Genomic DNA, 14,394 nt, shown 5'->3' with positions numbered 1-14,394 from the left:
GAGCAAATGGTAGTTGTCCAGCGGCTCCCACCATCCACGCTACAGGTTTTTCTAGCAGCCAAAGTAGGATCTAAAGGCAGTGCCCCGCCCTTTGCACTAGGGACTCTGGGCCCAGCAAAGCACTGCCTTGGGGTCTTGCCCAGCCCACCCCTACACCTGCTGCCAACTCTATCTCCCTTCCTAGCCTGGTGTCACCTCCGTAAATAATTGAGCAAATGTAACCTTCAGCGTCTCAGTTTCCTCGCCTGTAAAATGGGATGGTAACACCTGCTTTGAATGACTGTTGTGAGGCTTAAATGCTAGAGAATGTCTGCAGGGCAGTTGTTAAAATGGAAATGACCTTTCCTGCACGCCCTGGACCCTTTCTCCTTCACAGCAGAGAAATTATCTGAGGTTTCGTCTCGCCGGCAGGGAGAAGCTGAACTGTGTCCCTCGTTTGATTTTCATTTCCAGCCCTTGCGTTTTGCGTTGCGTGCCGCGGGTAAACGCGTGGAGCCTTTCGGTGGGTCCCTGTGTTTGTTTTCCTCGCTGGAAATTGGAGGCTGGGTGGTTTAAATTTGCTAAAATATCCCCATCTAGTGGCCTCGCTGAAATACTGCAGGGCTCATTCGGGCCCCCGTCTGGGAAAAACAATGAGGCGACGGCGGAGGCCGCCCAGCCCAGCTCAGAAACGCCAGTGGCTCCCCATTGTCTACGGGGTAAAGTCCAAATGCCAAGCCTGGAATTCAAGCGCCTGCAAGATCGGGCCGCGCCCTGCCTATCGGACCTTATCGGCGTCTTCGACCTCCTAACCCGCCAAGCCCGGCTCCTCCCTCCGCAGAACCGACAGGCCCACACCTCCTGGCACGTGGGCCTGCCCTGTGCCCCCGACTGCCGTCTCCTTCCTCCTCCACGCTCTCCCCAGGCTCAGCGCAAAGGCCACCTCTTCCCGGAAGCCTCCCGGGTCCTTCCACCCATCTGGGTCTTCCCTGACCTCCCACCAAAACTTGGCTGTGGGTCATTTTTGTATTTCCATATTTAAAGCTGTGCTTTGTCAATGCACTGCCCTCCCGTATCCAACATGATAGATGAAAATGGATGCAAGCCCCTTGGTCCCGTGGATTTGGATCCTCACCTGGCCTCCACTACTTCCTAGCTCTGAGAACTTGGGCAGGGAGGGAACCTCAGCTGTGAAATACTGGTGAGAACACCTATCTCACAGGACTGTGGTGAGAGTCAAGATTGGATGCAAAGTGGCTGGCACGTATGAAGGCCCAATAAATTGTTAGGCGGTCACATAAAAGACAGGATGCCAAATGAATTTGAATTTCAGATAAACGATTTTTTTTGTAGTATAAGTATATCCCAAATAGTACATGCAGGTTCTGTTACCCTTCATAGACACATGATGTTAAGGATTATTATTCATTTTGTTAGATGTGCTAATGATATTGGGAATATACATATACAGTCAATCGTCATTATTGGCAGATTCTGCATTTGCAAATTCACCTCCTGGCTAAAATGTATTTGTAATGCCAAAACCAATACTCACAGTACTGGATCACTTACAGACACGCACATGCGTTAGACAGGAGAAAAATTTGAGTCTCCCAATATGCATGTTCTCAGCTGAAGTCAACCGGTGATACTCTGTCTTGTTTCAGCTCTCATATCATAAACAAGTGTGCTTTTTGCCATCTCGTTAGTGCCACATTTTTCATGTTTTTGTGATTTGTGTTGGCAATTTTAAAATGAACCCCAAGGGGCTTCCCTGGTGGCGCAGCGGTTAAGAGTCCGCCTGCCAATGCAGGGGCATGGGTTCGAGCCCTGGTCCGGGAAGATCCCACATGCTGCGGAGCAACTAAGCCCGTGTGCCACAACTACTGAGCCTGCACTCTAAAACCCACGAGCCACAGCTGCTGAGCCCGCAAGCCACAAGTACTGAAGCCCGCGCACCTAGAGCCCGTGCTCCACAACAAGAGAAGCCACCGCAACGAGAAGCCCGCACACCCCAACGAAGACCCAATGCAGCCACAAATTTAAAAATTAATAAAATAAATTTATAAAAAATGTAAAAAATTTAAAATAAATAAAATGAACCCCAAGCAGAGTGCTGCAGTGCTGTCTAGTGTCCCTAAGCCAAGAATGCTGTGACGTGCCTTACGGAGAAAATACACTTGTTAGATGAGATTTGTTCAGGTGTGAGTTATATTGATGTGGGCCATGAGTTCAATGTTCATGAATCTACAACAGACATTAAATAAAGTGTTTTTAAAAGAAAGCACACATAAAACAAGGTTGTGTATCGATTGGTTGATGAAAATGTTGCGACCAGAGGCTGCCAGGAACCGACCTGCATTCCCTTAGAAGCAATGGTTCAGTGTTCACCAATTCAGTGTTCATGGTGACTCTGTAGAACTTCTGTGAATAACAAGAATCAACTATATAGATATATATGTAACAAAATTTAAATTCTTACCTGTTAGTGTCACATACTTAAATATTATGAGTGAAATTATATGATGTTTGGAATTGCTTTAAAATACACCAGCAGTGGGGGAAAGGTGTATTTATGGAGAGTGTAAAAGAAACAAGATACCAAAGGTTGAAGATGCTGGAAGCGATCTACTTTTGTGTATATTTGAAAAGGACCATAACAAAAGGTTTAAAATACACACTGTTGGGAGTTCCCTGGTGGCCTAGTGGTTAGGATTCCGCGCTGTCACTGCTGTGGCCTGGGTTCAACTCCTGGTCAAGGAACTGATTTCCCGAAAGCTGCACCACACAGCGGGGAGGGGGAACACCAAGGAGAAAATCTTGGGGGAAGAATATCTTGTTCATTAGCTTTCACCCTGGACCCTCTGTGGGGACAGGGCTCCAGATGATGACCCCTGAGATCCCCTTATGGGCGCATCCCAAGCTGAGTGCCGAGCACCCGCTGAGGGAGACCTGGCTCTAGTCTCAGCGCCACCTCAGACTTGCTCTGTTACCTCTGGCAACTCACCGTGCCTCTGATCCTTTTTTCTTATCAGTTAAGTAAGGAAGTTGAACTGGATACCCTCGGAGTTCCCTTTCATTTTTAAAAGCCTCTCATTCTAAATCCAGTACTTCCTCCGTTGGCATGTTCTGGTGCAATATTACAGCCTCCCTCCACCTCTCTCTTCCCAACCCAAACCATCCCGATACCACTATTCTGTGACTCTTGCTCAAGTTCTCCCTTTTTTGCAGCATTCTAACCAGGAAGCTATTCGGCTTTTGATTTCTCTAAAATCTGAACTCCTGAGCTAAGCAGTTAAGGCCCCTGCAGGCAGACCACCTACTTAATGCCACGTCTTGAGCTCTTTCTACTAGGAGCTCACAGTCCAGTTAAGGAGGACCAGGAATCAGGGACAGCACAGGGGCCACCAGACTATTGTGGGAGCACAGAGGCAAGTCACCCAAGCCAGCCTGGGGAAGCAAAAGGAAGTCTGAGGAAGAGATATCTGAGCTGAGGCCTAAAGGGTGACCAGGAATCAGTGCTCCAGACAGGGGAGAAGGATGTTCCAGGTAGAGACAACAGCATGTGGGAAGGCCTGGAGACAAGAGAAAGTTGGGAAAGGTCCAGATTTCAAAGCCTGTCTCACCTAGCCCCATAAATCTCTCTGGCACAATTTGCCACCCTTCCCTGTCACCCATCTTCCCCACCTGCCCAGCATGTGTGGTATGTGTGCTGGGGACCCTGGGGTTCATATTTAGGAAGGTGTTTATTGGACTCCCTACCAGGCCTCCTTTAAAATAACCAGGTGGGAGAAACGTTTACAATTCCCAGGGCACTTCTGTTTTGTTCTTCCCTCATAATCCTGACAACCCATTTTTCAATAGAGGAAACTGTGGCTCAGAAAGGTTAAGTCACTCACTCAAGACTAACCACACAGCCAGTGAGCGGGGAGGTAGGGATGCACATGCAGGTCTGACTCCCGGCCTGTTGTCCTTGACTTGGCCTTGACGCTGCACAGGGCGGCCAGTGCCCACACTGGCTTTTGGTCAGTGCCCTGTGCGAGGGGGCACTTCTTACAGGTTCCCTGCCTGCTGCACTATACAAAAGCATTGAGAAAGCTGAGGTCTGCGGGCTGAGCTCAGTGGACCCCGCTTCCTCAGGGCTGGGGTCATATCAAGTCCCGTCGCTTCAAGAGTCCCATCTCCCCAGGGGCGAGGACCCCAAGTCCTTAGACCTGAGTTCTGAGTCTAGTCCTATCACTCTTAACTCCAGTACCTCGCAACTACGTGACATTGGATAACTAACTTAGATCTCATCTGTAAAATGGACCTTGCGGGATTGTTGTGGGGATTAAACGAGAACAGCATGTGTGCAGGGCGGTAGCGCTACGATCGCAGGGAAGGCGGGAAAGAGGACGCGCCGCCTCTGCCTTCCACCTCGCGAGGAAAGAGCAGCACCCACCGAAGACCCGCCTTAAGGCCCTGCGCAGGTGCGCTCCGCAAACACCCGGCGGGCCCGCCCTCGGGCTCTGCGGCTGCGCAGTCGTCCGGCTTTGCGGCCGCACTGCTTGACGGCAGCGGTGTCCGCCCCCAGCGGCCGGCGTTGCCGGGGTAACGGCGAGCGCGTAGGGCAGAGGAAGGTAAGGCTCCGGGGTTCGGGAGCCGGTGGCGTCCCGGGGAGCTGAGCGCGGTGCCGCAGCACAAGGGAGGGGTCTCCGCCGCGGGAGGAGACATCGCCTTTTTCGAAGCCCTCCGGGGCCAGAGCGGAAACGGCCCACAGACGTTCCCCGGGTCTCAGAGTCGCACCAGACTGGGCCGGGACGCGGGGCCTGGCTTCCTTCTTCCACCGGAATTAGCCCCTTTCCCCTTCTCCGTGTACCTGTAGCCCTCTTTTTTATGTTCTTTCTGGAAACATTGACGCCACGTCCAGTGCTGGGGGCAGAGGACGTCAAGGTGCACCTGACACCGGCTCTGCCCGAGTGGAGCTTTAGCCGCTAGTAGGGTTGCTGGGGGCGCCACTCTAGGGAACCAGCAAAGGGATGCGTAATGACAAGGAGTTGCGGGTTTGGTGGGCCCTTAACACTTCGTGATCATTAGTTGCAGCTGCAGCTTCCGTCGGGCTAGCACTTCGCATGGTAAGCCCAGTACCAGGCTCCTTCGCACAATTACCCATCTAATCCTCACAACAGCTTGCAAAGGTTTATCGTTCGTTTACATGTCTAGTCTCGGGTTCTAACCTGAAAGCTCCCCAGAGGCAGGGTTGTTTGCCTTCTCCGTTTAATCCTTGCCTCCCCTGGCCCAGGAGGTACGCATTTGGAGCTTCAACGGTTTTTTAATTGGGTGAATGTGAGTTTTGCTGAGTGGGAGGTTTTAACCAGGCTGGTTTGGCAAGGTGGGCCCACAGGGTTGGAAAGTTAAATGAAGCTACCTCCCCCCCTTTTTTGTTTTACTTTGTTTTGTTTGGAATAAACATCTACTGAACACCTAAAAGGTGTTAGCTTATCCGCTCAAGGGAAGAATTAGGAACGAGTCCTGATTTTGATAGAAAAGTAAATGTACTTAACACGATTGGTGCCTCGAGTTGGTATGCCCAGGTTTAGAAAAGGAAAAGTAACAGCTCCTTCCTTACATGTGTGTAGCAGTCAACCCCTGAGTCCCTTTCCTCATCTGTACAGTGGAGATGGCTGTTGGCATTGAGTTTGAATAGGCCATCCTATCACCAGTAGTTGACAACTTTGGCTACATATTGAAATCACCTGGGTCCCACCCCAGACTTTCTGATGTAATTGTAGGTAAGGCCTGGGCATTGGAAGTTTCAGAATTTCCTCAGGTGATTCTAAGGGAAGCCAAGCCTTGAGAGCCGCTGTTATATATGACCCCAGTTTAATTTTCTTAATCTTTTCTTTAAAAAAAATTTTTTTTCCCTCTGTCCTGCTGAGTGGCTTGTGGGATCTTAGTTCCCCAACCAGGGATTGAACCCGGCCCCTCAGCAGTGAATGCTTGGAGTCCTAACCACAGGACTGCCAGGGAATTCCCTCTTAATCTTTTCAGTTGTCCTTCCCGGCTTGAGAAGCTGCACAGGCATCAAGCCTTCACATCCCAAACCCCCTGACCGATGGCCCAGTCTTTCCTGTACATTTGTGTGTGCTTCAGACAGGGGTCCTCTTTGAAGCCAGTCTTCTCACCGTGCCCTGTCTCCCTGCCTTACTGGCCTCTCATCTTCCCAGCTGTGGCACTGTGGCCAAGTGACCTGCCCTCTCTAAGCCTCCATTTACTCATCTGTGAAATGCGGGTAGCGGTACCCACGTGTGTAGCGTTGGCACAGTCAGTGCCTGGCATGTTGTACCTCCCAGTGATGGTTAGCTGTTGTAATTGTACTCACATCCCACATCTCCCGTCATGCTGGTCTCCTATCTTGGCACTGAAGAAACATTTCTGAAATGCCTATTGCAGATATGGAGAATAACAAACTCAATCCTTTCTCCCCTGCTTTGCCTTCCAAGTTCTGCACAAGGCAACTCTTGTATGAAACTGTGACACGAGAGATCTTCTGGTTTGTCCTATTGAATTTTTTCAGCTTTATTGAGAGATGATTCATATACCATAAAATTCACCCTTGTGAAATGTACGATTCAGTGATTTTAATACATTCAGAGTTATGCAGCCAACACCATCAATGCAATCTAATTGTAAAGCTTCTTCATCCCTCAGAATAAACCCCATACCTATGGGCAGTCATTCCCCATAGCTCCCTTCCCCCAGAACCTGGCAGCCACTAATCTACTTGGTGTTGCCCTTTGGATTTGCCTGTTCCGGATGTTTCATATTAATGGTCTTATACAATGTGTGGTCTTTTGTGACTGGCTTCTTTCACTCCACATAATGCTCTCAAGGTTCACACACGTTATGGTCTGTATCAGTACTTCGTTCCTCTGTTAATTGCTGATAATATTCCATTATATGGATATAACCCATTTTGTTGATCCATTCATCTGTTGATGGACATCTCGGTTGTTTCTACTTTTTGACTGTTATGAACAATACTGCTGTAAACATTCATGCACATATATTTTTTTAAATTTATTTATTTATTTATTTTTGGCTGCATTGGGTCTCCATTGCTGCGCGTGGGCTTTCTCTAGTTGTGGTGAGCGGGGGCTACTCTTCATTGCGGTGCACAGGCTTCTCATTGCAGTGGCTTCTCTTGTTGCGGAGCACGGGCTCTAGGTTCACGGACTTCAGTCGTTGTGGCATGTGGGCTCAGTAGTTGTGGCTCCTGGACTCTGGAGTGCAGGCTCGGTAGTTATGGCACACGGGCTTCGTTGCTCCGCGGCATGTGAGATCCTTCTGAATCAGGGCTCAAACCCGTGTCCCCTGCCTTGGCAGGTAGATTCTTAACCACTGCACCACCATGGAAGTCCTGTGTACAAATTTTTGTACGAACATGTTTTCAGTTTTCTTTTATCTACCCAGGAGTGGAATTGCTGGATCATATGGTTACTTAGTGTTTAACATTTGAGTGGCTTCCAGATTGTTTTCTAGTTCTGTTCAATTTGAAGATGAAGAAACTGGGTTCAGGGAGCTTTACGTGGGGTGTTGAAAGTCACATGATCGTAATGGCAGCTTTGCATTTATGGAAGGCCTACTGAGAGCCAAATTCTTGACGTGCTTGCTGTCTCATGTGCAGAGGTGGCTCTAAACCTGGGATTTTGAGGTTTTGTGAAAAACTGGGAATCTTGTGGCAGGAGCCTCCGTCATGCACACTTGGGCTGGAGTACAGGGTTCTTGCCGTCAAGTGTCATAGCTCATTTCTGCCTTTTTTGTTTTTGGAGAGTGTAATAGCAATCTGAAAGGGAAAATCCTAAACAAACCAGGCAAATTGAAACAGAACTGTTTCACTTGTTTGAGAGAATTTAATTGGAAGTTGTTGAAGTTAACCATTAAAATTTTCTCTTTCTTAAAAATCTCAGATGTAATATATACAAATCGAATACTCACCAGAGGTTAAGTTATAAAAGTGCAATGATCATAAAAGTTCGAATTACTCCTGGAAATCCCTAGAAGGTGCCTCACTAGAGACCCACATCCTGCCTCAAAAAAGCCAATACAGCATCATTTTAATTGTTAGAACAATTGCCGTTTCTTCAATTGAATGCTAAATGCAATACAATTGACCCTTGAACAACGCAGGAAGCCAGGGCTCTGACCTTCTCTGCAGTCAAAAATCTGAGTGTTGGGGTTTCCCTGGTGGCGTAGTGGTTGAGAGTCCTCCTGCCGATGCAGGGGACATGGGTTCGTGCCCCGGTCTGGGAAGATTCCATGTGCCGCGGAGCGGCTGGGCCCATGAGCCATGGCCGCTGAGCCTGCGCGTCCAGAGCCTGTGCTCCGCAACGGGAGAGGCCACAACAGTGAGAGGCCCGTGTACCACAAAAATAAAAAATAAAAAAAAAATCTGAGTGTAGTTTATAGTCAGCCCTCTGTATCCCTGGTTCCTTCATATCCGAGGTTCTGCATCTGTGGATTTGACCAACTGTGGATGGTGTAGTGCTGTAACATCTACTCTTGAAAAAAATCTGGGTGTAAGTGTACCCATGCAGTTAAATCCCATGTTGTTCAGGGGTCAACTGTGGCTGCTTGGGTTGAGTGATAAATTGGCAAGTGAAAATCTGCTTTAAATGCCCTCGGGAGGAAATCTTAATTGCCCATTAACATGTGGTGTTCATAGTATTGTTATGAATGCTATATAGCAATATGTGTGTGTGTGTATATATGTATATGTATATACATATATACACACACACATAGATGTATGTAAAATGCATACAGTTGTGCTCATTATTTAATTCCATTGAAGGACTCTTATTTAGAAATTAAATTATTTTAGCATTTTGCTGCTTGGAATACTTTGGCAGTTCTGTGACGGCTCCAAGTTGCTGATTCTTACTTTTTATTGTGACTTTTGTAATTGATTTATCAATGTCTCTAATTTCCTTGGTCTTTGTTTTTCTTTGTCCTCATTTAATTCCTCAACATCTTTGTGAGGGTGGATAAAGGAATCATTTCACATTGGACAAGGCTTTTGATTTCTTTTTAATGGGCGTAAACCCTGAAAGCCACTCAGCTTCCTGCCTCAGCTTTCGCCACCTTCATTGGCTGTTTCAGGCTTGATTACATCCTTTGCCCAACAGGGTGCTGGTATTGAGTGCAGGAGGCACCTAAATAATCAGTCGTACTTGTTCCCCTGTGAGGGTTTGGAGCCATGGAGGCTAAACACGTGTGTGATACAGCTCCACTGTATCTTCAAGCACCAGATGTGCTGTCCGTGTAAGTCGGGTCCAGAGCCGGGACTGAGGGCGGAGCAGATTCAGGTCCCCTGTCTCATTCCAGGGCACCTGCCCAATGAGTGGAGCACCTGACCCAGTCCCCTGCACTGTCTGTGTTTCCCCCTTGCATGTGGTTGAGTTTTCCTGAGTTAAATGCATCTGCTGTGGCTCTCTGTCTTTATCGTACAACGCACTCAACTTGACTTCCTTCCCGCAGCCGTTATTGAATTGCAGCCTGTGTGCGTCTTGTCCTTGTTTTGTCTCCTCGGGTTGAGGGTAAGGCCTGGAAGGGAGAGGTACTGGCTTCGCCTTCCTTTCCTCCCTCGTAGTGCTGGGCGCATGGTAATTCCATAATTCTCCATAATTCTCAGTGAGCCTTCAAACAAGAGGAGGCAGCTGCTGCCTGTGCTCACAGCAGAACCCAGAGGGAAGAGCGTGGCCTTTGGCGTTCAGCAGACCCGGGGTCATCCAGGGCCACCACCCTCCAGGCCTCTGACAACATCCGTCTAACCTGGCCCTGTTTCCTCATGTGTCACACGGTGTTCTTAGTGCTAATAGTAATAGTGCCATAATAGGAATCACGGTGAACGTGCAGAGCAGTCAGTGCTGCGTGCCGGGGCTGTTCTAAGCTCCTATGGGTCTAAACTATAAGATGGAGTCTGTATTTATCCTTATTTTGCAGATGGGGAAACCAAAGCACAGAGAGATCAAGTAACTTTTGCCCCAGATCACACAGCTGGGCAGTGGTGAAGCCGATTCCCATCCCTGCCCTCTGGCTTGACACTTCCTGCTATTAGCCACTCACGCTTGGTGCTGAGGAATAGACCCTTAAATGATGACTGCTGCTGCTGTTGTTATTATTATTAATTTACCTGAAAAACTGGGAGATGATTGACCGAATGTTTGGAACGTATTTTAAGGTCCTTTTTTGGAAAGGGAGGTGCTCACTAGATTTACTTCTTTGAGGACAGGGTCCTTTTGGTTTTCTCTTTGTATCCCTAGCACCTCTGATGATTGGGAGCCTCTGGTGGGTGCTCGGTAAATGTCTGTCGGCCGCTTGAGAGGATGGGAGGAATCCTCCTGGGCAGAAATCCTCTTGTGCTCGCTGTCAGGAGACCTACGAGCGGCATTGTGACCATGGACGTGTCACTAGGCCTCAGTCTTGTCAGCTGTAATGAGAAATGGTACCAGGGCATTGTGGGAAGTAATCGAGATACCCTAGGTGGGTAGGCTTTGTGCTGCGCAAACAAAATCTTTTCGTTACTCTGTCTTTTTGTTCACTGCTTTGTAAATATTTTCCCCACAGACCACAAGGTTTTCTGAGCCTGGATATAAATGTACTCACATGTTTGGTCAGTACAGTTATTGATTGACTTGTTTCTTTCTCCCTATTACAGTCTTTAAAGAACAGTTACCTTGGGAAATGGCAGAGGCAGTTTTCCGCCCCCCAAAGAGGAAAAGAAGAGTGTATGAGAGCTATGAGTCTCCACTGCCGATCCCTTTCGGTCAGGACTGTGGTCCTAAGAAGGACTTTAGAATATTCCGGGCCGAGATGATAAACAACAATGTGATTGTGAAGAATGCAGAAGATATGGAGCAGCTCTATGGGAAGGTATGTGCGGGCAGCCTCAGCTCTGCTGCTTCCTGACAGCCCTGAGCCAGCCATTCTCTCCCCATCCACCCCCAGAAACAGACCATGAATGACCCACACGCTTTCCTTGCAGTTTAGTCCAATGTAGGAACAGAATCAGGTACCCCCAAGCCATAAGCCCAGAGGACAGCTCCCAGCCACAAACCCACATTTCGTCAGTGAAGCTGAGTCAGTGCATTGACCTTTCTTGTTTTTTGATTATAAAAGCAACACATGTTCATTGTAAAAAAAAAAAAAAAAAAAAAAAAAAAAAATTCAAGCAATTTACAGAAATGTAATGGGTAAAAAGTAAAAATTTCCCCCTCGCTGCCACTCCATCCCCAGAGGTAACCGTAGGGTGGCAGATTGTTCTGGCTCAGGACAAACCAGATGGGGCTTCAGCATGTCCTTTGCTCGCTCTCCTGGTTGAGGACCTCTTCTTACATGAGGACGAGTTCCAGTTTTTGCTTTTTCCATCAGCCATAGGTTTGGGATGAGATTGGAAGCTTGCTTATTTTTTCCCCCATAGCCAGTTCAACACTGGAGGCATTTTTTTTTTTTGTGGTACGCGGGCCTCTCACTGTTGTGGCCTCTCCCGTTGTGGAGCACAGGCTCTGGACGCGGAGGCCCAGCAGCCATGGCTCATGGGCCCAGCCGTTCCGCGGCATGTGGGATCTTCCCGGACCGGGGCACGAACCCGTGTCCCCTGCATCGACAGGCGGACTCTCAACCACTGCGCCACCAGGGAAGCCCTGGAGGCATTTTTTTTTGTTTTTTTTTTTTTTTTGCGGTACGCGGGCCTCTCACTGTTGTGGCCTCTCCCGTTGCGGAGCACAGGCTCCGGACACGCAGGCTCAGCGGCCATGGCTCACGGGCCCAGCCGCTCCACGGCATGTGGGATCCTCCCGGACCGGGGCACGAACCCGTGTCCCCTGCATCGGCAGGCGGACTCTCAACCACTGCACCACCAGGGAAGCCCCCTGGAGGCATTTTTAAAGCAGCTTTATTGCGGTATAATTTACAGCCATAAAATTCACCCACTGTAAGTGCCCGATGCAATGACTGTAATAAATTCATAGAGTTGTGCACCCACCATCACAGTCCACTTGTAGAGCATTCCCCATGGCCACAGAAGGTCCCCTGATACTCACTGTACTTAATCCCTGTCCCCACTCCCAGCCCAGGCACTGCTGATCCACTTCCTGTTTCTGTAATGTGCCTTCTCTAGACATTTTGTATAAATACATGTTGTAGTCACCTTCCCAATGTGGAATACAGTGGGTGGCACTGACCCCAGTGAGACAGGCGTCTAGGCCAAGGACAGTCTCCCCCCCATTCTCAATATGTAACATTAAGCGGAGGCTTTGTGAAGCACCAGACACATGATTTCTTCTGATTGTCAATCTGGGTGGAGGGTATAGGGTGTTCATTTTATTATTCTTTCAGTTTTCTATGGGTTTAAATATTTTCTAATTTTAAGAAATGGGGGATGGGGAATCAGTGTTTTTGGAGTCAGCGGGAAGGAGAAGAATAGTCCTTCAGTTCTGCGTACAAGAGAATCCGAGAAGCTTTTTGGTCCTGGTGGACTTGGCTCCTGCTTGTAGGCCACTGTTCCTGATCCACGTGTGCAGAGGAGATCTGCCTCTGCCTGCCCTTCACCTCCAGCTTACCAGGCCTGGGCTGAGACCACTACTCAGGAGACAAGCGAGGTGCACCAGAAACTTCCCAGCTCCCTTCAAAGGATAGGAGAGAGAAAACGCTAAGGTGTTCACTAGTAATCGTGAATTATCTATAATCAGAGGGAAGATGTCAGGCTGTGAAAAATGCAATGACTGTCTTGTTAACTCAAGTCGTTATTCTCCCTCAGCTAAAAAACTGATAACTAAACCTGAACTAACTCTATTTTTTCTCTTCCCGGAAGGGTTATTTTGGAAAAGGTATCCTGTCCAGAAGCCGTCCAAACTTCACAATTTCGGATCCTAAGCTGGTTGCTAAATGGAAAGGTAAACTTGTGCAACATTCAGTTCTTTTGGCAAATTATCTTTTTCTTCATTTTTAGCTCTGACACCAGATTATACAGTAAAATTCTAGAGGAGAAGTAACATGCCACTGGCAGTTTTACTGGTAAAAATAGCAACTAGAATAATTCTAATCAAGGTGAAAGGGTTCTTATGATTGGTGAAAATGTGTTTCGTCTGATTTCTGGAATTATCAAAAGTGTTATTTAGGCTTTTCTGTTGTTAAGCATTGCTCAGCAGAGTCCTGTGTGTGTGGAAGGTACTAGTAATTAAGTGCCTCCTCACCTGTATGCAAGGTGGGTTTTATATTTTATTTCTAGAATTGGAATTTACAACAGTAACCATGACATTGATGTATTTGTTAAAACATACTAATGTATATGATTCCCATTTGCTGTTCCTCTTTAATTTATAAATCTTTCATCTGGGTGTATTTTTCTAAGGGAGTCTCATGGTAATTACATAACCAATACCAGCAGGTTAAAACAGAATTAGACAGGATTTTTTAAAACATTTTATTGCAAGAAAAAATACAAATTAAAACTGCACTGAGATACCATTTCAGCAATCAGAGTGACAGAAATCAGAAAGTTTGACAATGTGCCCCATTGGTGAGCCCCTGAGAAACACTCTCACGCGTTGCTGGTGGGAGTGCAGGTGGTATGGCCATTACGAAGGGGACTTGACTGTCTCGAAAAATCATATATACATTTACTCCCCGCCATCCTCCTCTCCCCCTAACCCCTGGTAACCTTAATATGCTTTCTGTGTCTTTGATTTTGCCCATTCTAAATATCTCATATAAGTGGAAACCTTTTGTGTCCTTCACCTAGGATAATTTTTTCAAGGTCTATCCATGCTGTAGCATTTATCAGAACTTTATCCTGAATACTATTCCATTGTATGATATATTTTGTTTTGTTTATCCATTTATCCAAAGATGGCTATTTGGGTTGTTTCTACTTTTTGGCTGTTACGAGTAGTGCTGCTGTGAGCATTCACGTACAGGTTTCCGTGTGGACATATGTTTTCATTTCTCTTCTGTGTATACCTAGGAGTAGACTTGCTGGATCATATGATAATTCTATTTTAATTTTTTGAGGAACCATGAACTGTTTTCCATGACACCTGCATCATTTTACATTCCCACCAGCAATGCATAAGGTTTTCCAATTTTTCCACATCCTTACCAACGCTTATTCTTTTCTGTTTTTGTTTTTGATGATAGCCATTTTAATGGATGTGAAGTGGTAAAAGTTTTTCATTTTAATGAAGTCTAATGTATCGTTTTAATTTTTTTTTCTTTTCATGTGCTTTTGGTGTCATACTAGGGAACCATTACCAAATCCAAGCTTGTGTAGATTTTCCCTGTGTTTTCTTCTAAGAGGTTAATAGTTTCAGCTCTTAAGTTTAGGTCTTTGATCTATTTTGATTTAGTTTTTCTATGATGTAAGGTATGGGTCCA

General features: G+C 47.1%; 1 protein-coding gene across 1 annotated transcript in view; it reads left to right on the top strand.

Annotated features, from left to right (window-relative positions):
* Positions 1-10,704: 10,704 nt before the first annotated feature.
* The window catches only part of TSEN2 (tRNA splicing endonuclease subunit 2), a gene marked incomplete at both ends in the record, with an annotated part of 33,327 nt that continues 29,637 nt past the window's right edge, over positions 10,705-14,394 (top strand). Inside the window, 2 exons of the mRNA XM_079712112.1 lie at positions 10,705-10,893; positions 12,833-12,914. Of these exons, the coding sequence (XP_079568238.1) occupies positions 10,705-10,893; positions 12,833-12,914 (271 nt within the window). The remainder of the gene's footprint in view (positions 10,894-12,832; positions 12,915-14,394) is intronic.

Source organism: Hyperoodon ampullatus (assembly GCF_949752795.1).
Source record: "Hyperoodon ampullatus genome assembly, chromosome: 10".
Lineage (NCBI taxonomy): Eukaryota > Metazoa > Chordata > Mammalia > Artiodactyla > Ziphiidae > Hyperoodon > Hyperoodon ampullatus.
This window is presented reverse-complemented; position numbering and strand designations above follow the sequence as displayed.